The 24,256-nt window shown below is 30.0% G+C and overlaps 1 protein-coding gene across 1 annotated transcript in view; it reads left to right on the top strand.

Annotated features, from left to right (window-relative positions):
- Positions 1-24,256, top strand: part of LOC142329279 (discoidin domain-containing receptor 2-like) — a 708,527-nt gene that overhangs the window by 493,515 nt on the left and 190,756 nt on the right. Inside the window, exon 5 of the mRNA XM_075373718.1 lies at positions 4,184-4,331. Within this exon, the coding sequence (XP_075229833.1) occupies positions 4,184-4,331 (148 nt within the window). The remainder of the gene's footprint in view (positions 1-4,183; positions 4,332-24,256) is intronic.

Below are 24,256 nucleotides of genomic sequence, written 5' to 3'. Positions count from 1 at the left end.
TGTGTCAATATTTCAAAGCAATCGGTGAAGAACTTTGATAATTTAAGATTTTGAACATTTAAATTTTTATTTATGTAGATATTTTAAAATTTTGAAATAATCTATCAGATGAATTAGTCGTTTTTGAATAACTTGTATCTCAACACTTCATTTTATACGATTCGGGAACCTCGTATCGTATACGTGTGTGAAGTTGTCGTTTTACTAGTGTTTTTACACGACCCCAAAAACGAGTGTAATGTATTTAGGGTGTACGTGCGAGTATGTATATGTATGTATGTATGATTGTTCTACCCCAGAAGTTCAATGACTGAACCGATTGTTACTTCGCAGTGCATGAATGATTCATTCGAACGATTTGTACTTCTTTATGCGAACGATTTATCTAAAATTATATTTATGTTTTGGGGCTAAAAAAAGAGAAAAGTTTGGGGTTAAAGCTTATTATAAAATTACAAGTCAAGAAACAGCTAAAAATGTTCAGGATTTTGAAGCTTTGCGTTGTAAAAATTTTTTTGCTGTTAGTAACGATAAATTCATGAAAGTTATTTAGTTACAATGGGAAAAATACTTAACAAAATCATGTGTAATCAAATATAAACCATGTAACATTTTCGAGATGGGTTTTTTCCTAGTACACAAATACTATACATAAAATTGTCACCCGCACACTCTTTAATTATCCTATATTAGCAGTTTTCCTATATTAAAGAGCAATGTTTTTTTTAGCGGCTGTGTTTTTAATTTTTAATATTTATATCTTGTATAAAAAAAAATTGATTGATAGGCATGTACTTGAATATTACGCTCCTATTCTACTTAGTGTTCTGCTTCTTTCAACACGACAGTGAATAACTTTCGCGCAGTACCTTTAGTGTATATAGAAATGTGAACGGAAAGAAAAGAAAAAAATGATAAAAAAATTAATTTCTGAGCCATTACTAAAAACACAGCACGTTATAAAATATATCTTTCAAGATCGTATATTTTTCGTCAAAATTTAGAAAGCTCAGTTGACTCTTATAATGGAGATGGATGCTACCTACGATGTTGTGCTATGTTTTAATGCCCTCTAAACTTTGACGAATAATTCTAGATTATACCGCTCCAGTTTTAACTGAGCTTTTTTTTTATCAAGCGTTGGTGACGTTTGTTTAGAATTTAATTTGCCATTTGAATATTTTTTTAATTTATGTCCGATCTTAAATAAAAATTTTGTTTTAAACTTACATTGTTCTACGGTTGAAAACCAGTTCGTATAAATAATATTCATATTATCATTTCTCGCTTTCACATACTTTTGGTTTCATTAAGAAGATCCTTGGAAGAGAGAGATAAACGTGAGTGCGGCACTACCAGGATCTTGTCGGTTTCTATTTGAGAAGTTACGCCGCTAGTAACGTAATGATGGTGGTTTATTTAAGCAAGTATGGCGTAACAGCGTAACATATACGCTTTCTGCCCATCAGAATAATTAATCATTTCATTCTGTGTTAGTATTAAGTTTACTTAAATTCAAAATACACAGGAATTTCACTTCATGACGGTTCAAACATAGTTCAAATAAGTAAATTTGGCATTAAAGTTAAACGGTTATGTATCTCTTTAATACAACTTTTATTAAACTGTGGTAGTTTTAAAAAGAAACCGTTTTGAAAACCAATTTTTTTTGTAGTAAATCCCATTACACCTCAAAACCTATTTTTGTTTAACCTATGAGGACGTGTATGCAGTCGTATCACGCGATATCTTCATCTGAAGAAGTTACGATATACCATTTTTTTTATTAAAATCCATTTTTTTTATTTTCTTAGCCCTCCACGATGTTAATTTAGTAACTCCTACGCGAAGTTCTTATGCAGATTTCCTTTTTAACCAAATTGATCGTAATGGATTGAGAAAAAAAGATGTTTAAAATTCATAAATCATTGGAAAAGTGAACACGAACAAGTTTTACGATAGGAGTACTTACTCCCCCATATAGCGAGCGATAAAGTAAAAAGCATTGTTACCTTCCATTAAACGAGAGCATAGTCTTATAAGTAATAGGATAATGATATTCATGATGATGACGATGATAATGGTTATGGACTTGGCAATTTTTGTATCTTTTTTCACTTCTTCTTCCCTTCTTTTAAAATAGCTACGTGCCGGTACATATGATCATATGAGGTCGTAAAACCTTTCAGAGAAAGGAATATTGGCCTGTTGTGTACAATGTATGCTCTTTTTTTTGGTATTTTGATGACACAAAAAATTATTATATATAACATATTTACTTTTTTACGTTCTTTAATATTTTAGATTGTTATAAAGGTTACAAGCTGAATATACAACGAGAAAGTTTTTGGTATTAAAATGGTTTATTTAAAATTTATTTTTTATTTAAGATTTAAAATGTTTTCCCTTTATTTAAAATTTAAAGTGACCGCAGTAAAACCTACATTATATAAAATATTAATTAAGGGTTTAATTTGGAGGGGAATCAAGTAATGTACGCAGTTTTAAGAAACGTCTATTGGGAATTCAATTACAGTAATATATATTTTACAGTAATATATATTTCGTCATATTGAGGTCATCAAGATTTTACCTCACAATTTTCGAAAATTGTGAGATAAAATTTTGTATTGATAGTGTTGAACATTGAACCCACCAGGGTTGTTCTAGTGTTAAACGCGTCTTCCCAAATTAGCTGATTTTTAAGTCGAGAGTTTCAGCGTTCAAGTCGCAGTAAAGTCAATTATATTTATACGGATTTGAATAGTAGATCGTGATTACAGGTGTTCTTTGGTGGTTGGGTTTCAATTAACCACACATCTCAGGAGCGGTCGAACTGAGATTGTACAAGACTACACTTCATTTACACTCATACATATCATCCTCTGAAGTAACATCTGAACGGTAATTCCTGGAGGCTAAACAGGAAAATGAAAGGAAAGTGTTGGACATTGAAAAGTGGTGGGAGAACTCGTACGTAATAAGGTTTGATTGTGGCCGGTCATTAAATCAGCCGTGCGTAGCATTTATCGGGAGTAACATTGTCTTCGTTCCAACAGCCAGCAGTCGTGGTTTAGCGCTTGTCGGGAGCAAGATCGCCTCCGCCCGTAAGTCAGTCGCGTTTAGTATTTGTTGTAAGGCCGCTCTGTCAGCCACTGTATCATTAGGTGCATTTACTTTGTCTTGTAATTTAGTGAATCTTATTATAAATTAGATATCGTTTATCTTATATATCAAGTATTCTCATATCGGATCAAGGGATTGTTCCAGCCCTAGTATTATCTTATACAGTTCACTATCTCCAAATCAACATAAATTTTCTACCTAAATGGTATCATTCATTAAACCCAACATTTATTTTAATTTTCTTAATTTAAATTGTCCTCCGATTACATTATTTCTTTGGTTACCTAATCCCACAGACAATCCGGTCAAAAAATATTGATCCCCCTATACGATTATCGGAAACGGCACACCAAAGAACAATTTTCTCACCGTGAAGTGAACGCTCGAATATCTCGTGAGGATTCCTCGCCAGTCAATACCTGGTGTTCTGTGAATTAACCTGGCCCGTTAAATGAAAACATACCTCGTCTGACATGAAATACGACAACGGGTCTGTCTGTCCACCAACAATGTTAAGAGAAGCCAGTTGTAAAGTCAAGTTTCGGTTGGTCTGTCTCTTTCAGTTGTTGCATTGGGAAAGTTTTCTACGAATACTTGACGTGATTTTTCAAACGATCCAGAAAAATATAGGCCTCAACTATACCTATCCTCTCCTGGATTGAATAAGGCATTTTACACAAATACAACTGCACTCATAATACTTCACTGCAACAAAACGTATTCTGCACTGACACGTAACCACCTGACAAACGGCAGCAACAATTAGTAGTAATATATACATCCACTTGTCGTGCTAGTTGAGGAGAGTCTTTCATAAATAGTGTTGGGCAGTGATTTCATTATGAGTTTGGTTTCATTTTGCTCAGTGTGTATTATTTTACTAGAAAATTTCGCTTTTTACGGCTTTCCGCAATTCATTTTTTTCTATCTTTTGTTATCAATTCATCCAGGGTTTTAAAATTTCTTAATAAATCTAAAATTAAAATTTTGTGTTTTAATTAGAAAAATGAATAAATTATTTTATCATTATTAATTTTAAATTATTTTTATGTTTCAGATATTGCGTGGTAATACAGATACTTCTACAGTCGTTAGTCATCGTTTAATGCCGCCTGTATTCGCTAGTAAAATTCGTGTATTACCTTACAGTGTTCATCGAAGAACTGTTTGTCTTCGAATCGAACTACGAGGATGCTTATCACACGGTAATACTTTCTTTAAAATAATTTTTTAATTTATTTTCATAAATTTATTTTTTAATATTTCCGCCAGTTTGATTTAGTAATTAATATTTTTTTGTTGTTTGCTTGTTACACTGAATTATACTATGCGTCTTGTAATTTGAAGGGTGAGTTTGCCTTTTTATGGCAGGTTTACATGGAACGGATTTTAACTGTATGCCTTTGGCGATGTAATTTTTAATGGATTTGTTCATACAATACGTTCACGGGAAAAAAATTTATACAACGTTGTTTTGTTGCCTCCCTTAACATTTCAATACGGTCCGTAGTCGCTGGGTGCGGATCTTAGTAGCTAACATAAACTATATTATGTATTATCTTCTTACGTTACGATTAATTTTTTTTCACGTACATAGGTAACATGAATATTGGTACATAGCCACAATTATCAAAAACCTGCTAATTAACTTATAATCTTTTTTTTTTGTTTTTTGTAATTCCATTTATAATAAGTATGCCATATCTTATCTAAAATAGCGACACTATCTTAATTAGGACACTAGCGCTGAGTTCGAGTTCATAAGTACTTAGGTGTTTTGCTTGATGAAAAGTTGCTATTTAGCAACCAGATTAGCCAAGTAGTGGCGGACGGTGTCTGTGTGATGCACAAGCTGAGGAGGATTTCTCGAAAGGATTACGGACTGTCGGGCCGTCATTTGTACATGGTGTACCGAGGTATCTTCGAAAGTATGACCTCTTATGCGGCGTCTGTTTGGGCTTATAGGTTGGAAAGAAATCGAACACTTATTCAAAATTTAAGGAGTGTCCAACGCAGAGCTTTAATTGTATGCACTGGTATTTTTAAAACAACCTCCTACGAAGCTACCACTGTATTGGGAAAGGCTCTGCCAGTCGATCTAGCGGTGAAAGTTCGGGGGGCCATGTAGAAATTGCGAAGAGACAGGGAGGCCAGGTATTTGGGATGAGGTTTCGAAAAAAAATCCCAAAGTCCAAAAAATTTGGATTTCGGGCTTTTTCTTAATTTTAGTAATAAGCCCTCACCGAGAGTATTTCAATGGTATATCGTAATTGATACTTATTTTCATTGGTTCCAGGGTAATAGCAAATTAAAAGTTTAATTAATGAAATATTTGGATCTTACAAAAGGAAGGCACATCGGTTCGAATTCGACTTCATTTCCTTTTCTTTTTTAACTTTTTTTTTTTTAATTTAATTGTATTGATTTATTCATAATTATTAACCAGTGATTGTAAAAAAAAATTACAATAAATAATAATTAAAAAAGTTATTAGGAAATAAAATTATTCTATGTACTTTTAAAAATGTGTATATGTAATATAATAATATGCGTACAAGGAAGTCATGTTGTGTCGACATCAGTTTTTTTCTATTCTCACGTTAATAAAGGAAAAAAAACGGAAAACGATACTCAAGTTTTATTTTATGCAGTTTAATACAAAAGATATTTGATTGATTGTAATGGTGCAAGTGAATTTTTTTTGAGAATATTTTTACCATATAGTAACATTGTAAAATCACTCAGTTATACAACGCTTAGCTCGATTACTGATTTGATAAAAAAAGTATACGTAATTGTTTAAAATTAGTGTAGTGGCACAGTATAACATAAATTTTAATTTGGAATTCAAAAATTGGTTGACTGTTACTAGAGTTCGGGTCTTTGTATTGTTCTTGATGAAATTTTCAAATCCTAATAAGTCTTTTTTTAAAGCTTTATGTCTAATTTTTGAAGTCGGTGTTTAAATAGTTTATGAGGCACTTCTTTAAAATAAGAACTTATTAAATGAATTTAATTTCAGCTAAATAAATTTTTAGTATTCTCTTTAAAATACGACCCTATAAATTGTTGTATATTTATATATATGAAGCTTTACTGTTGAGATAAACATTTCTGCTGTCACTGACACGCATATACTCACTACTCTGTTGTGTCCTTTCTTAAAAATATTATTATATGTGGCTTACATCCACTGCATTGAATTATGATATTTTGTTCTTACACATATCTGTATGTGAGAGTGTGCGCGGTTGCATACAGAATTTAAAAAATAATTATTTTTATATCAAAAAATATAACACTGCAGTCTGTTTGAACGGCTTCTGAAAATGATTAAGAGTAAAAAAAAAATGTATATAATAATAATAAATTAAGATTGAACGATATAAAATTATTATTATTATGCTTTTACGGCCAACATGGGACCACTTAAGTCAATTTTAGTTAGATCTTTTCTGAGAAAAGCGTATTACTTTACTCTTCCGAGCTGCCCAATATTTCTTCATCCGTTCAGATCTTGCTTTCTTTTCTTCATTTGTAAACACCCTCTTCGTTGTATTTTGTCGTTTGTCTGTCTTTTGTTTAAATCTAATGTTTTTGTCTTTAGGCTTTGTAATTTTTCCAGTTTTATTCTGTAGGTCAGTCAGGGAAATTCCCAATTCTTTCATATCTTTTCTAATTTCTTTGATCCATCCTACTTCTAGTTTTTGGAACCAGAGCTTTTCAATGATATTTCTTGACAGTCTTGTTTCCGGTGTCCTTATGAGATGACCAAAGAAAGAGATTCTTTTTTTCGCATAGTATCAGTAACAGGCTCTATTTCTCGATACACCACCTCATTTGGCACAATCCACCATTGGCCTTCTTTTTTGTGTTTTTTATTGATACACGTTCTGACAATTCTCCTCTCTATTTTCAGAATTTTATCAATTCTGTTTTTCAAACCGAGTGTTTTTGAAAAGGGTCTCGCTTCCGTAGGTGACTTCTGGCTGATGTCACCTTCTTGCAATAATTTTTCCTTTCGTGTCGTGAGCCTTTCTTTTGCAATCATGCGAAATGAAGACCTATCTTAACATGCTGGTCTATTTGAAAGCTTTTTTGCACGAAATATTTTCTCGCAAATTCGACAATATAAACCATTTCCATCGTATGTAATTGTTCCAGGATAGTCACTATCCACGAAGAGACACTTTTTTCGGAAGGCACAGTGCACATTAAACTTTGCAAAAATAAATAAAAAACTTTACTGATGCATTGAAAGTGTCAACAATGACATACGTAATTTAACTGCCTAGTGGGAGTGCTGCAGTAGACGTGCGCGACGTAAGAACGGTATCGTCCGTCCTTGTTTCGCATGAATCTGTATTTTACTTGACTTCATAATAATATTATCCTACCAAAACAATAGACGTGCGGCTGCTAACTGCTCTCTATGAGCTGTGCGGATAATAGGTTTGGCCGGCTACAACGTAAGATTTCATTTATTAACTTGGTACCCTGCCGAAAAAAATTGTAAATATAGCGAAAATATGCATCATCAGTAGATTTTCAGGAAAATATGCAATAACCGGTGAGAATGGGCTTAATATGCAAATGCGTGTAATCCATTCTCTAGTAATAAACTTGAACGGTTTACTTTCTTCAACGTTTAGTACTTTAATTTAATTTATTTATATTTTTTCATTGTAAGTATTGTTAAAACTATTTCTAAAAATCAATGCTAGTTGTTTAACATCCATGAAATCGTTGTAGTACAACTCGGTCACATTGTAAGGTTATCAATCCCTTTTTCTTCGCTGTTGGAATTAATATAATGAATCGGTTGGGTATGTAAATAGGCCTACTCTTCAATGCTCGAGACATCTAACAAAACAAATTTGAACGTTTTAATGAAATATAAAAAATGTAAAACTATAACGGTTAAAAAATCATTCAGGAAGAAAAACGCACCTGTCTTTCTATTAGTGAATGAGTGGTATCCCCTTCAGTTTGTATTTGACCAACTATTAAGAACTTCCGATTAATACTTTAAATTTTATATTTTTGTACTGCATACAAGTATATAAAAAACCTGAAACCAAACGCAAAACGAAATATAGTTTTCATGACATTAGTTCAGAAAAGTTTTTATTTTTAGATTTAGATGGACTTAGCTATTTTTCTGCTGAGCTACGCAGTGTTCACTGTACATTATGACTTTCAGATCATCTGAAATACATTTTTCTGCTTTACGCTGTAAATAATTTAAAATACATGTGCATACTTTCCTACCTCCTCTACCTCCATCGCCTTCATGCCATACATAGCAAAATGTTTCATCGTGTCCGATATCAGTTATAGTAAGATTCATAGTATTCAATTTTGCTTTATAATACAAAATGGAAGTTTCTCCTTTCGGCGTTTGGAAAACAGCTTGCATGTTATAGCAAACAACTAATTGTTTCTAACTACGTCTTTCTTTATCATTGAGTTTCTCTATTCTAGATAAATTCTTTTTTCTTTGATGATATTCAAATTGTTCTTTTAGTTTTTATTTTTCTTCGTCACGGCTGTTTTTGAATCTAAAACAAAGATTACATTGATCTTTTCGTGGAATATAAAAACATATATTAAATTCATTATTAAATATATCAGTATACATATGATATATACCAGCACGTATACCTTTTTCTTTGCACGTGCTTTCATAATCTATGCTATGCAAATCGGCGATAGTTTTTCCGCCCTCAATGAAATCCTTAGTTGTCTGCTTATGAAGGTAAGATTCTCAATCTTCGGTATGGAATTTATGGGTTCCCGAATGCCATTCTTAATCTCATCATCCACTTTTCGATGATTTAGATGCTTTCCACGCATATCCTCAGAAACAGCGCCTGTTGGTACTCGCTTCTTTATTACGTGTTGACTACTCTATCATTAATGTCTGTTAGATCCGTTGCGATGTGGAGGTCTATAAAATCTTTGTGGTAGGTTTTAGAGCGAGTATGAACTGTAGATGATTGGTGATTAATTGAAACAACGCCTTGTTGCTTATTGAATTGTTATTTAATATCTTATCGTCTTGAAATCTCGATAATATATGATTGAACATCTAGCATATAACCCTAACACATATAATTGAACTTAATAACATATAAGTATAAAAAGAAAATAAACGTTCATCCGAACATTAGTATGTAATGCGTATCCATTCGGACTGAATGTACAACACGACTGCTCTGGGTCAGATTCTGGCGCCGAATAAATACATTATAATGATCACTCCTTGCGGTATTATGACGTAAGACATGGTGTGACCATCGTATGACCATAGCTTGCCCCCTAGCCCTCGCTAGGTAGCAGCACCCGACGGCACAAGTGGAACGTAATGTCCAATTTCCTTTAAACAAATATTTACAAACACGAGTTCTATTATCATTAACCATGAAGTAATAAGCACTATTTAGTTGTCTATTAGTTATTGTATATCTATATTTAGGTTCAACGATTTGTAAATTTCTACAAATAAAGTCACGTTTACGATTTATGTCAGGTATGGAATAGTAGTCATTAAAAATACGTTGTCTTTGGTTTTGATCAATTTTTTCATAGTATTTGAGCTTGCACTTACAGTAGTCTTTTATTCTTTTTACTTCAATTCTTTTTTTTTTGTGATGACATACACATTCTTTGCGTGAACTACGAAGACGTTTTGGGTTCATTTTTTAACCAACTTGATGGTTGACGAAGTCGTTTTCGGGTATTATTCTTTTTAGTATTTGATTCTGCAATTGTTTCAGTAGATTGTTTGGTAAATAATTAGCACTATTTTCGTATAAAATTGAAGGTTTAGATTGGACATCTGTTTGTGTATCATTTTCATTACGCGAATCAAAATCAGAACATGAGGATGAACACAAGCTTGATGAAGATGAACTAAATGGTGACTATGAGGAATAATCCGAATCGTTATCAGGGTCATCTATATCACTGCGCGTTCTTTTATGTTCTTCACCGATTGAACGGCTACTGTTTCCTGCAATTTCCAACGATGTGTGTGTGATTATTATTGTCATGTTCATCGTATTCAATATTTTCTTACGATTGAGCGTTTTATGTGGATTTATTATTTCATGATCAATTACTAGTTTTACAAATTTTTTGCTTCGACTATTCATTTTCTGTAAAAAAAAAACAAAATCGATTTTGGTTTTTTTTACAGAAAATTTTTTCTTTAATAATATTTTACTTCGATTTTTAAATAATTTGCATAGAATTGAACTCCATTTCTTGTATTTCAATATCATTACAGTAGATGCACACATACATAAACAGAGCATGAATACCGATTTGGTATGATAGTAAAGCTCAGTTACACTGAGTAGTGCACATTAATAATACTTTTATAATTACACCAACCAGATGAAAACTGTATTAAATCAAACATAATATAATTGTTTTAAGGTAAGGCTCTTACGGAATATGATAATAAATTTCCCAAGAACATTGTATTAACTCAGATGATTCGGGGTAAAATGGAGCGTAATAATCAACTTATTATTAGAATTCCAAAAAAACACAGTATTAATTCAAAATGGTTTTGTGTCAATCGATCGTTATTATAAATTAGAACAATAACATTCCCAAGAACACAGTATTAAACTCGAAACAATTTCATAATAAACGGAACATATTACCACACATTAAATCACAAATGCCCCTTGAACATTGTATTAACTCAAAATAATACCCTGTTGAAGGGAAGTTAGAAGAAATAATATCGTTTGCTTACCAAGAAAATTGTAATAACTCAAATACAACTGTTTTCTTCGGAAAATGGTAACACTTCACTGTAACAAGTACTAAATGCGATTGTCTTGCCCGGGCACCAACACCGAACGTGTCCCGAAGAAAAGAGACATTACCGCCAACTACTGGTGAACGCTAAAACTAAACTTAGTTCTATGCTGCTCAGTCACATTGTACATTATTTGGTACGTTATTATGTAGTAAAATAAAAAAAAGCATTTTTTTTTTTTTTTTTTTGAGTTGTGACACTCTTGCACGGGATTTCCGATATATATATATATATATAAATGTATTTAACCGAAATTTTGTCTGTCTGTTTGTTTTTATGATCTCGCGTGATACGAGAACCGACCAACTATTTTCAAATTTGCAGGATACATTCGTGTCCAGGGGTGGTTTTAAACCATAGACCAAGACCCTAGCCCCTTTGGGAGTGAAGTTGTCAATTAAACATATTCATTAAAAAGGAAAAAATTAATAATTAAAAATTAAATTAATTTCTATCATGTGAAAATAAGTTGTGAAATTTTCCTCGCGAAAGATCTGTGTACTTTCATTCTATCATGTGAAAATTAGTTGTGAAATTTTCCTCGCAAAGATCTGTGTACTTTCAGTTTCTGTAGTTATTAATATTCTGCCTTTTACAATTTAGTTTCTTTTTCAGGTTTCTTTAAAGCCTGATTACTTTGATTTTTATCAGTATTATTCTCGCAACTATTAGGGTAACGAACACTGCGGAAGGTCTAGCTAGACGGGAATGGGGAGCGAAGTGAGCTCTGCGGCCCTTGGATCGTTCCCGTGGTTAGCCTGCGCTGACCTGGGCCACTGGGGTCCAGAGAGTGGAGCACCGTGGATAGACGGTTGAGGACTGACCGACTAGTGTATATATAAATTCGTTAATTTATTTTCTTTTATAATAAATATATATTTATTTCTGATAGGTAAGTAATAGTAATTATAAAGATCATTTTAGGAATGGGATCATTAGGAATGGGTTAGCCGTGGAATATGTTATTCCACGGCTAAAAGTAGAAAATATCCCAGCCATTGCTTGAATGGATTAGAGGAAACCATTCAAGCAAACATTACAGGATTTTTGATCAAGCAACATCACAGAGTACGCAATTAATTATAAGATAAAAAGTATATATTATTAAAAGTCTATAATAATTATTTAAAATATAAACACATGAAATAATATTAATGTAAATACATGAAGATAATAAATATATATATATATATATATATATATATATATATATATAAAAGAAAAATCTCACAATGCAGAAACCGTTAATGAAAATAATTATTTTAACATATATTTAAACACATTATGAACGGGGAACAAAAACTCAGGGGTGTATTTATTTTATAATTAGTTTCTTTTTGTTATGAAAGAACGGGCATCAACATCTATGGGTATAAGCTGATGTTAAATTACTACCAATTTTTGGAAATTGGTAGCGTAGTAGAAGATGCCAACTGGAATTCGAACCCTGGACCTCCCCATGAAATGCCGAGACGCTACTTACTCAGCTTCGGAGGTCGGCCTAATTTGTTTTATTTAAACATTCATTTACAGAGTAATAAAAGTTACTAAAAAGTAAAAAAAAAAAAGGTTTTAATTGTATTTTGAATAAATTTGTTGAAAGATTTTTCAAATGGTTTAACAATTTATGAAAAATGACAACGGCAGCATAATAAAGTCTCTTTTTAGCAAGCCTAAGTATTGTGTTGAGTTAACACGAAAATAGTTCTGTTGTATGATTTGATATAATTAGTTCTTGCCATTTTCTAATCATACTTGACAATTCTTTTTAGTATAAATTAGATTTTTATAAAAATAAACTCCTGGATTTATCGGTTTACATGATCCATACTTATAAATGCTAAAAAAATTATCTTACTGCTCACTTTTTATCTTAAAAACTCATTCTGTCTTTTTGAGAAAGCACAAAGATATGCAGATGGGAATATATTATATGTAAGCATAAACATCAGTGATCATTCATCTCATATCTAAGAGCTGGTGACCCGAGCCGTATCCCGCTGACAGTTTCCCGCCATAGATCCTCTGCTACTCCAATCAATGTGCCTAACGTTTTTCCGATCGCTTCTTCAATTTTGTCCAGCCATCTTTTCGGCGGTCTTCGCCCTGACCTGCTGCCCTCGATTTTTCCCATTATGACTATGTTCTTAAGATTTTCGCTGGACATACGGACAATATGGCCGAAAAAGCGTGGCATGCTCTAGAATATACTGTCTTGCTTAGTGTTTTATCAAGGCGCTTTGAAACAAAACAGTAAGGTTTAATTTTGTTCCACACGAATTAAATGTAATCATCTCAAGTGGTTTGTCATCCAATAAACGCTTGCTAAAATTAAAATCATAAAACATGTAAGATTCAAATTAATCTTAAATTTTATTTAATTTTGTACAAAAGAAAATATAGATTTTATAGATTAGAGAATTAAAAGTTTAAAAAAAAGCTGAGAACACAGTCGCAGGACTTTCCCGTCACACGGCAAAAGCCACGTTCCGGGAAAGCTCAATAACTATGGGTTTTTCCTGATGGACTGCTTACACAAAAAACTTAATTAAAAATATTTATCGTTTTATTTAAATATAATATTTTTTCGTTTATTTAATTCAATGATTCTAACTAAAGCGCGCACGCATAGAGTATTTAATTCGCACCGGTATGGCGGTACTAGCGGCAACGGTCGGCTCTAACTAAACTAATGTAATTTCACAACTTACATAAAACAAATTCCGCTTGTACGGTCGGCACACTGGTATAGCCGCGAGGCTTAACGCACCAGGTACCAAGTCAACCGGGCTATCGAGTTCGGGACCCAGCCAGACCGAGTTACTTTTTTACACTTTTAATATTTTTCATTTATTGAATTCTACCGCTCATCTGTGACGTCAAAACATAGCAGTAGTTTGAGCATTTTTTTGGGTTGAGAATGCGATTTTGCAAAAACCTTTTTTTGCAAATATTTTTAATTGTTACCAAATGTGCCTTAGAAAAATATTATCTTAATTAGGCGAAACATCCAGATACTGAGAGTCCTGTTGCTCTATAGGCATCAATGCTCCATGTATAGAATTTGCTCCATGTTTTTTTTTCTGCAAATCGTATATCATCCGGTTTTTTGGGTTCCTTAGGTGTCAAAACGTCAAGATCCAGGGAAACCCGCATATGCCCAAATTGGACCGATTACAATACCTTCCCTTCTATACCTACAGTTCTGCTGTAGCCCTATCTAGATGGGAAAGTAAAAATAAATAGCCCTATTAATAAAATTTAAGCTACAGAATTTTTTATTCAGGCTTTCAATTTTAAGGCTTGATAACTTTTGAGAACATTAATTGGACATCATTTGATTTTTTGGCCAAAAATATTAATTTTTTTGTGCTATTTATTTATTTTGTGTATACCAGGTTAGAGAGTAACAGCTCAGTGACATGATGTCAAAAGTACTCTGCAGAGATGCCAAGGCATCTTTGCGCAGTTTGGCGTGTAACTGTAAATGGATCGGTAAATGTGTAATCTTCAACAGACTCAAGCCGACCACTCCTGAAACCCTAACTCTCGATAACGAAAATCAGCTGATTTTGCGATGACGAGTTTAACCACTGGACTAACCCGGCAGGTTAAACTTAATTGTAGTGTACGGATTATGTTGAGAATGTCCTCCATAATTTATTTATTGTGTGTCTTCGGTAAATTGTATACCTTATATAGCCTAGTAAATCAAATTCTACTAAATTTTAAATACTACTGAATTAAATTCTTAAAAACATTTTTTTTTATGATAGTGCTAAGAGATTTGGCTGGTAAGTTTGTTTTGTTCTTTTGTATCACCATCCATTGCTTCTATGAGTTTAATATCCCCTGTTAGACTCAGTTTTGTAAATTGCATTTGGTAAATAGATATTTGAAAAAATTAAATTAAACGTTAGATCACAGCCGTCTTTTCTTTTGTAAATCGTAAACCTAAATAGTTCAAAAATTTCGTCAAGTGGTAAATAAAATAAAATACTCTGTTTTTACTTGTTTAATATTCTCAGATTTAAAGCTAAACACAATTTTTCTCTTGAATTCTTTTGGCTGAAATATTAGATGTTTGTATTACAATCTATCATCTAACTAAGATTTCTTTTGTCTTTTGCGTTTATTTTTTCTGAGTTCTTTGTTATCAAGCGAAAGGGATTATTAAGGATCATTTTTTCACCACGTTAAATCGCAAATTAAAGTAGAAAAAATTGTAGAATTATATAAACTCAACCAAATCAAATGATATAGCTTTTTATCTAGAAAATAGTTTGAAATGAAGTAGTTGAAATAGATTGAAATGAAATCTGTGTAGTAATAAACTATTTTTGTGTCGATATGAAAATCCTATTGATTGATGGCTGGGATATGAGTTTTGTTTTCTTTATAATTTATTTTTGTTTTCATTCAACCGAACTCTAATGATTTTTATTTAATAATTTTATTTAGTCTTTTCTTCTGTCTGGCTTTTTTATAATTCATCTCCTACTAGTATATTATTCTTTGATATATTATCCATTTATACTTCGAGCTAATTCTGTATTACATAATATTCATTTAAACTCATATAAGTTTTTTTTATTTATTAACGGAATTGAGATAAGAAATTTGTTCTTAATTAAAACAGAAATAAATAATATTTCTTCGTAGTATAACACATGATAACGACATAAAAATATACTAAATCTTGGAAAAGTAATTTCAAAATTTTGACATTTAATTTTAATGAAGCCAGTAAAAATGCTTTGGTTAGCTGGTTTTAACAGGCAGATATGGAAGAATTTAAAATGATTTGTTAAATCTGAAATGATATCATTTTGTTATCGCTTTTCGTATAAATAGGCTAAAGGGATTTGCTGATTTATTCAGTTTTATTTGAACGAATAATCATATAAACTCCATGATACTCATATTTTTCAGTTTGATCGGGGTTTAGTAAATAAAAGATTTAGAATTGGTTTTTTTAATTGTCACTGGTTAATAAAATCATATTAATATTTATTATGTTTAACATATTTCTGTAATGAAATTTTTAAAAATAAAAAATCCGGCAAATGGTTTTATAACTTTCCCGGCTTTTTCCTTATAGATTTTTATTTCAAATACGCCGCAGGATTTTTTTAAACATTAATGAATTAATTATTCAATATTTAGAGAAGAATTACGAAACATATTAAAACGTTCAGCAAAAGAATTTGATTCCAATTTGACCCACATCATCAAATGACGTTTTACCTTAAAAGTTTTTCAGAATTACCATCGAGAAAAAAGATAAAAAATTCTTATTAAAAGATTTTAGATTGACCCCTCTTACCAAATGACGTTTTTATCACCAAAATTCTAATGTAATGCTGTTTTTTGTCTTTTTTTTTCTTCAGTCATTTGTCTGGTTTGATGCAGCTCTCCAAGATTCCCTGTCTAGTGCTAGTCGTTTCATTTCGGTATACCCTCTACATCCTACATCCCTAACAATTTGTTTTACAAATTCCAAACGTGGCCTGCCTACACAATTATTCCCTTCTACCTGTCCTTCCAATATTAAAGCGACTATTCCAGGATGCCTTAGTATGTGGCCTATAAGTCTGTCTCTTCTTTAAAATATATTTTTCCAAATGCTTCTTTCTTCATCTATTTGCCGCAATACCTCTTCATTTGTCACTTTATCCACCCATCTGATTTTTAACATTCTCCTATAGCACCACATTTCAAAAGCTTCTAATCTTTTCTTCTCAGATAATCCGATCGTCCAAGTTTCACTTCCATATAAAGCGACACTCCAAACATATACTTTCAAAAATCTTTTCCTGACATTTAAATTAATTTTTGATGTAAACAAATTATATTTCTTACTGAAGGCTCGTTTAGCTTGTGCTATTCGGCATTTTATATCGCTCCTGCTTCGTCCATCTTTAGTAATTCTACTTCCCAAATAACAAAATTCTTCTACCTCCATAATCTTTTCTCCTCCTATTTATATTAATAAATTGAAATTATACAAAAAAATTAAGCTAAATAAATTTATATTCGTGTTTTATATGTATGTACATATATATATATAAAATATGAAGGTCATTTAATGATTTTTTTATTTTCCCACGATAAAATACAGAGTATTACCAAAGTATAGCAATCCTTTAACATCCTTTTCAACAGTTAAACATAAAAAAAAATAAATTTTGAAAATGTTCCATGTAAAGATTAAAAAGTAACGGAGATAGGGAACATCCTTGTCGGACTCCCTTTCGTATTACGGCTTCTTTCTTATGTTCTTCAATTGTTACTGTTGCTGTTTGGTTCCTGTACATGTTAGCAATTGTTCTTCTATCTCTGTATTTGAACCCTAATTTTTTAAAATGCTGAACATTTTATTCCAGTCTACGTTATCGAATGCCTTTTCTAGGTCTATAAACGCCAAGTATGTCGGTTTGTTTTTCTTTAATCTTCCTTCTACTATTAATCTGAGGCCTAAAATTGCTCCCCTTGTCCCTATACTTTTCCTGAAACCAAATTGGTCTTCTCCTAACACTTCCTCCACTCTCCTCTTAATTCTTCTGCATAGAATTCTAGTTAAGATTTTTGATGCATGATTAGTTAAACTAATTGTTCTGTATTCTTCATATTTATCTGCCCCTGCTTTCTTTGGTATCATTACTATAACACTTTTTTTGAAGTCTGACGGAAATTCCCCTTTTTCATAAATATTACACACCAGTTTGTATAATCTATCAATCGCTTCCTCACCTGCACTGCGCAGTAATTCTACAGGTATTCCGTATATTCCAGGAGCCTTTCTGCCATTTAAATCTTTTAATGCTCTCTTAAATTCAGATCTCAGTATTGTTTCTCCCATTTCATCCTCCTCAACTTCCTCTTCTTCCTCTATAACACCATTTTCTAATTCATTTCCTCCGTATAACTCTTCAATATATTCCACCCATCTATCGACTTTATCTTTCGTATTATATATTGGTGTACCATCTTTGTTTAACACATTATTAGATTTTAATTTATGTACCCCAAAATTGTAATGTAATGTAATGTAATGATAAAAAAAATTAATTTTTAGTAAAAACTATCTGTGTGCCTTTTGTTTCCTATACTCGTTATCGCCGAGCAAGTTATTAAAAATGTTATATGGCTTTTTAACAACAGCCACTATTTTAAAAACAGATAAATCATCAAAAATTTAAAAAAAGAATTCAAATCATTTTTAAAATTCGTAAGTCGCGTCACCTGGTGTTCACTTTTTAAAAAGTTGCCATGACGGGTTGAAAAATAATATTAAATATTTCATCACCTTTAAATTTAATTGACTTAAAATTTTGAAACCCTCCCTACAGTATAAAATTATTAAAAAAATGCTGAAAACACGAAAACTGCAATAACACAAAACTCTAAACCAAATTGTTCTACTGGGACAAACAATATTTTAAAACACTTGGAGAATTAAAGAACACCTAATGAAGCCTTACCCACAAAGTTTCCTCTACTCTGAGCCGAGAACATTGGTTCTCCATATATTATAACATCGTAAAAAAAATCCTGAAATGTTGGGCGCGAAGCGGCCAGGGACTCATTCCCTGTTTTTAAATAACTTGGTAAAATGAGCTTTAGGGCGCTGACATTTCATCGTACTAAACTTAATTTTCTGCGATCATTATAAAAAAGTAAAACAATAAAAATAAAAATGATAAAAACTACCCTTTTTTAGTTTTATCGAAAATTTAAAGCGATAATTACCGTATATATAGCAACATTTTTAGCCATTTTTGAAGAATTTATGTTATGCCAGTCAGGACATGTTAACTAAAATATAGGCAACACAGGTACTTACGTATATATTCCGGAAATTTCGTTATATATTTTTTGTTTTTTGGACCAGACATTTATAAAAACCCCGTTTCCCAAAATTTTCCGTACCGGTATACTTTTCCTTTATAATTATGCAGAGCAGAAGCAATAAAACTATACCCGGAAAAGGAAAACTACCGTGGAACTTCTGACAATAACTCATCGCACATAGGTAAAAACCTTGTTAGAAGCTTATCCATATATAATTGACCGATTTTTTTGCAGATAAAAAAATTTTCACTAACAAATAATATTAGTATTTCACGCTTATGATGCAATTTTTTTCTTAAAATATATTTGATATTTCCTTCAGGATCAAACAGGATGAAAGAATGTGTTCATTGATTTTTGGCTCTACAAAGGGGATTTTATATCTTTACATATATAAATAAAAATAATTTTTTGTAATGTAATCGGTGAGAATATCTTATAACAAAGATTAAAAAAAAAATTATTTAAAATTACATATAAATGTAAATAATAACTTTTAATAATTACTATATAGTTACTTGGTTTATAATAGTTTGAAAAAAAAAAAATACATATATACGCAAGAATGATACATACAAACAAAATTAAAATATTTAATTTTCTTTCTTATTATGAATAAACATTGTGTGTAGAATTATATAAATGTACCTAGCCAGCTAAAACTTTAATGTGGAAGCTGAAATTTAATCCCCTAAAATCTACACGTATTACTACTTACTACTCTACATTCATATAATGCTAGCATATTATTTAAAAATTCTACATTCATATAATGCTAGTATATTATTTTAAAAGCCGTTTAATTAAACTTATGATAAATTTACAGTTAGTTGGTTTTATTTTTTTATTTTTCATATAAAGCTTATATTAAATATTTACACCTGTTATTTTTGTAATAAAAACACAAAAAATTTAGAAACTTGATTTTTTTTTTAAGTCTTGGTACGATTAATACTTTTTTCTGTACATTGTCTTATTCTGCACTATATTTTACATTACAGAGTAAATTAATTTTAACTATAAAATGAATACTAATTTTTTTTTACGTTTTGAAAAAAAAACTTTTTAAAAAATAGTGAAGCAAGACGTGAACGAAAATTAAAATGTTACAAAAATATTTCGTTAGATTAAAATAAATATCAGTAGTTTTTTTTATTTCAAAATAAAATTTACAATCTGTTACAGTATAATAGAGCTTACTACAGTGTTTTTAGATCTGTTTATATTACTTAGAAGCATGTAATACTTATAATATTGGGTAAAAGTAGACGATATGAATCCTTCCCATTATTCAGAGGCCTTAGGATCTTTCCACTGCGTCATATATATTTCTATAGAATACTAATGACGTATTATGAAGGCTGAAAACAGGATAGGATCCTTGGTACTTTGGTTACGAGTCCTTTGCGGCAAGCGGAGAGAGTAGTTCCTCCTAGGCCAAGAATTGAATTATTTAATGTTTTTACTCATATTTATGTCGAAAAATATTTAATCACTTAAGTGAATTTAAATCCGTAGAAGACTCTAACAGGTTTTCACTATCAACTTATGATTGGTTGTTGTCAATTGAAGATGTAGAGAATTTTTAAAAGCTATCGTATTAAAATCAATGAAATTTGGTACACGTATGTTACTTCGATGTGTAAAAATAAATATTTTTACGTTTTAGTCTTAATAAACAAACAAACTTGAACAAACAATAATATTCAGATATAAATATTATTAAGATTTTTATTTTATGTAAAAAAAAAGTCTTATTGTTTATTAAGACTAAAAAGTAAAAAATAAAAAAAAAAATACATATTATTACATATAAAAAATTATTTTTTAAAAAAGCTTTTATTTAACTAATATTATATTACCATTAATAAAAAAATAGAAAAACCCTCTAAAAAGTAAAAAATAAGAATTACATCAAATTCAGAACTTTAAACAAAAAAATATAATATATTAACAAATATAAAAATACACTGAAAAGTAAAAAATAAATTATATAAATATCTAATAAATAACCGATAAATAAAAAATAAATAAGTGTAATAATTATTAAATTTTAAAATTAAAAGTAATGAAAATATTTAGTTAAGTAAAAACGTGACGCAATTTTTATAACAAGGTTTGGAATAAGTATTTATAGACATTTGTTGTATTTTAAAATATATTTTTTTGTTTAATGAGGTTGTTTAGCATATGTATATACTTTATTTATGTGTAATAAAATAACTCAAGTTTTAATTCTTTGATGGTTCAAATTTGCACCGAGATGACCTTTAAGGGTTAATAAGATTAAAAATATTAAAAAAAATTAAATTTAGAAATCTTGCACAAAGTTATTACATTTTGACGGTAATCTGAAAAATTAATAATTATTATCATTATTATAATTGTAATTGTAATTATGAATTCATAATTAAAAATTCATAATTAATTAAAATGAAACTTTTAGCGGAAAGAATGCGTTCAATTTGGTTTAGATTACAAGGAGAGTTCTAAGATGAACTTTTAAAGTAATTTTAAAATTTAATAATTATTACATTTATTTATTTGTTATTTATTAGATATTTATATAGTTTATTTTTTACTTTTCAGTGCAATTTTATATTTGTTAATATATTATATTTTTTTGTTAAAAATTCTCAAATTGATTTAATTCTTATTTTTTACTTTTTAGAGGGTTTTTTTAATTTGTTTCCTTTTTTTATTAATGTTAATATTAATATAATATTAAATAAAAGCTTTTTTAAAAAATAATTTTTTATATGTAATCAAATATATTTTTGTAATTTTTTTTGTATTTTTATTTTTATTTTTAATTGATTTACTTGTGATTCAGGGTGGATTCAGTGATTCAAAATTTTCATATTTTTATTAATCTTTATTTTTCTTTCAATTTTTTATCTAGGATTAATTTCGTTTTCAATTTTATCACTGTATTCTTGTATTTTATTTACGGTTCTGATTTATTTAATCTGTATGTATGTATATATAATCTTGTCATGAGCTGCAATTTTAGTACTGCAAGACTTGTATCGTGTAATTATTTTTTTATATCCACTTGGAAATCCACACTTGACCATTATTCAATAAATGGTTAGTTTATTATTTTTCTCATTGAAAAGTAATGGACGGTAACCTCCAATACAGTTATTACTATAGGGGGTTATGTAATAATTGTTTACTTTTATTATTTTATATTGTTTGGTTGTATGTTTACTAAGCTTATTTATTTAAGAATTTATAACTGTAAATAATTTTATTTTCATTTGTAATCTGTTTATTTTGTGGAATAAAGATAATTATTATGTTAAAGAAACCATGAGTAAATATGATCACATGTAGAGAGGCTTCCATCGAAACTTCTAAAAAATTACACACTAATATTTTACACAGAACATTTTATGTTACATACGTAAAGTTAAGTCAGAGAACAGTACCACTGATGGATTTACACAAAACAAAAATAATCAAAGGATTAATAAACAAGCGAAACGATGAAACACTGTGAGAAAAAATGTAAATAAAACTAAAATTAATAACGAAAGAAAAATTACTAAAACTGAGTGAAGTGAAACAATGATTTGATGGGTAACACTCGTCAAATTGATGCAACTGAAATTCAAATCACATTAATTTACCAAGGTTCCATACGTGATTAATATATGGAGAATATTCTAACGTCTTCACTATTGTCTAGAAGATTATAACTAAAGATTTCACGTCTTTGTTTAGCTGCAGTTTATACTTTGTACCGAATCACTGTATTTTTTCTCGAAAGTACAGTAAACCCAGATATTAATGGATCTCACAGTTTCTTTCGAAGCAAGGCCCTTCTGTTATGCTCCTCAGTAATTTGTTTTGAAATCGTTTTATTATCTCGACTTAGCTGCTGCTTGTAATAACACAAAGCTGGATCCCATAGGTCCAAATCGGTTTCAGAATGGTCGTGTACAACAACTGGTTATTAGATAGTAAAAGTTGTGATTTCCTGCTTAACAACCAGTACCTTAAACTTTATATTCATTTATTTTCTCTTCACCCTTTCGTGGACCTTCCACGTCAGACGACGATCAAGATGTAGACCAAGGTATCTACACTTTGAGCATGCGGGTATGAAAATACTATCGAGGTGGACCTGTGGGTGTCTTCTCTCCTCATTGCGAATGTCACATGATTCGACTTCACTTGATTAGCCTTAATCTTCCATCTTTGATTTGCTCCAATTCAAATACGAGAAGTAAAAAAATTAAAAATCGTAAACTTTTACATCTTTAGATTAAATTTTCGTAAAATGGCACCGTTGGTATTTTATATATAATATATAACTAATGAAAGTTCAGCTTACCGACAGTTATAAAATGTTTAAATATATACTAGCGCTTTTGGAACGTCATCCATCCTCATGAATATCCATATAATTAAGTATAAAGATTTTACAACTATTCACTTAAAATAGTATAAAACAGAATAAATGAAACGATATGAAATAAACCAAAGGTTATCATTGTATTAAAACTATGGTAAGTAAAAACATGTCCTGCCAGTAAAAGAATCTCAGTTGTTGTGGTAATTTGAAATGAAAACACTTTGGCCAACCTAATAATCATTAATTATTATTTATAATTTGTTTAAATAGAATGTGGTTTTCGAATTTAGTTTGTTCGTTCAACAGTTTGTTATTGTTTAAATAAATGTAAAATTTCTCTAAAATATTAGTTTTATAAAACTCATTGTGTTTTATAATGCATCAATAAAATCTTTTAGATTATAATTACGTTTGTATTCCAAAATATGTTTGGCGAAATTAGTATGGTCTTTATTTTCTTTTTTTATACAGTTATTTCATTCTAACTGAAAATTATCGATTAGTCATACTAATATATTTTAAATCACAGTTTCTATATTTTAAGATATATATTCCTTGTTCGCCTAGATTATATTTGTTATTATGTTTTATTGTTTTAGAAGGATCTTTGTTATTTATATAGTTTATTATTTTCTGATTAGATTGTTTTACATCTTTATTTAAAATTAAGTTAATATAAGAAAGGAGTTCATTCATGCGATAAAAAACAATTAAAAATAATAGTAAAAATATAATAAAATAAAAATTATAATATTAAATTATTATAAATAATAACAAAATAGATTATAATTTATATTATTATTATTATTATTATATTACGAGTATAAATAATAGTAATAAAAACACAGGTTTTCGAATAAATAAAACAATTTTAATTAATATTTCTATGGAATTAAGTTCTTCATTACGGAAAAAAAAAACATTAAAAATCCCAGGAAGTAGATGATTTAATGAATTTTGAAATTTAATGATACTGAAATAACATTGGAAAATAATTTTAAAATGAAAAAGCTTCTAAGCCAAAACAGAGATGTTTATAGCAGAATCTTGTAAATACAGGATCGGTAATTGTATAC

Source organism: Lycorma delicatula, chromosome 8, assembly GCF_047948215.1.
Source record: "Lycorma delicatula isolate Av1 chromosome 8, ASM4794821v1, whole genome shotgun sequence".
Classification (NCBI taxonomy): domain Eukaryota; kingdom Metazoa; phylum Arthropoda; class Insecta; order Hemiptera; family Fulgoridae; genus Lycorma; species Lycorma delicatula.
The sequence above is the reverse complement of the archived record's forward strand: the minus strand, read 5'-3'. Positions and strand labels throughout refer to the sequence as shown.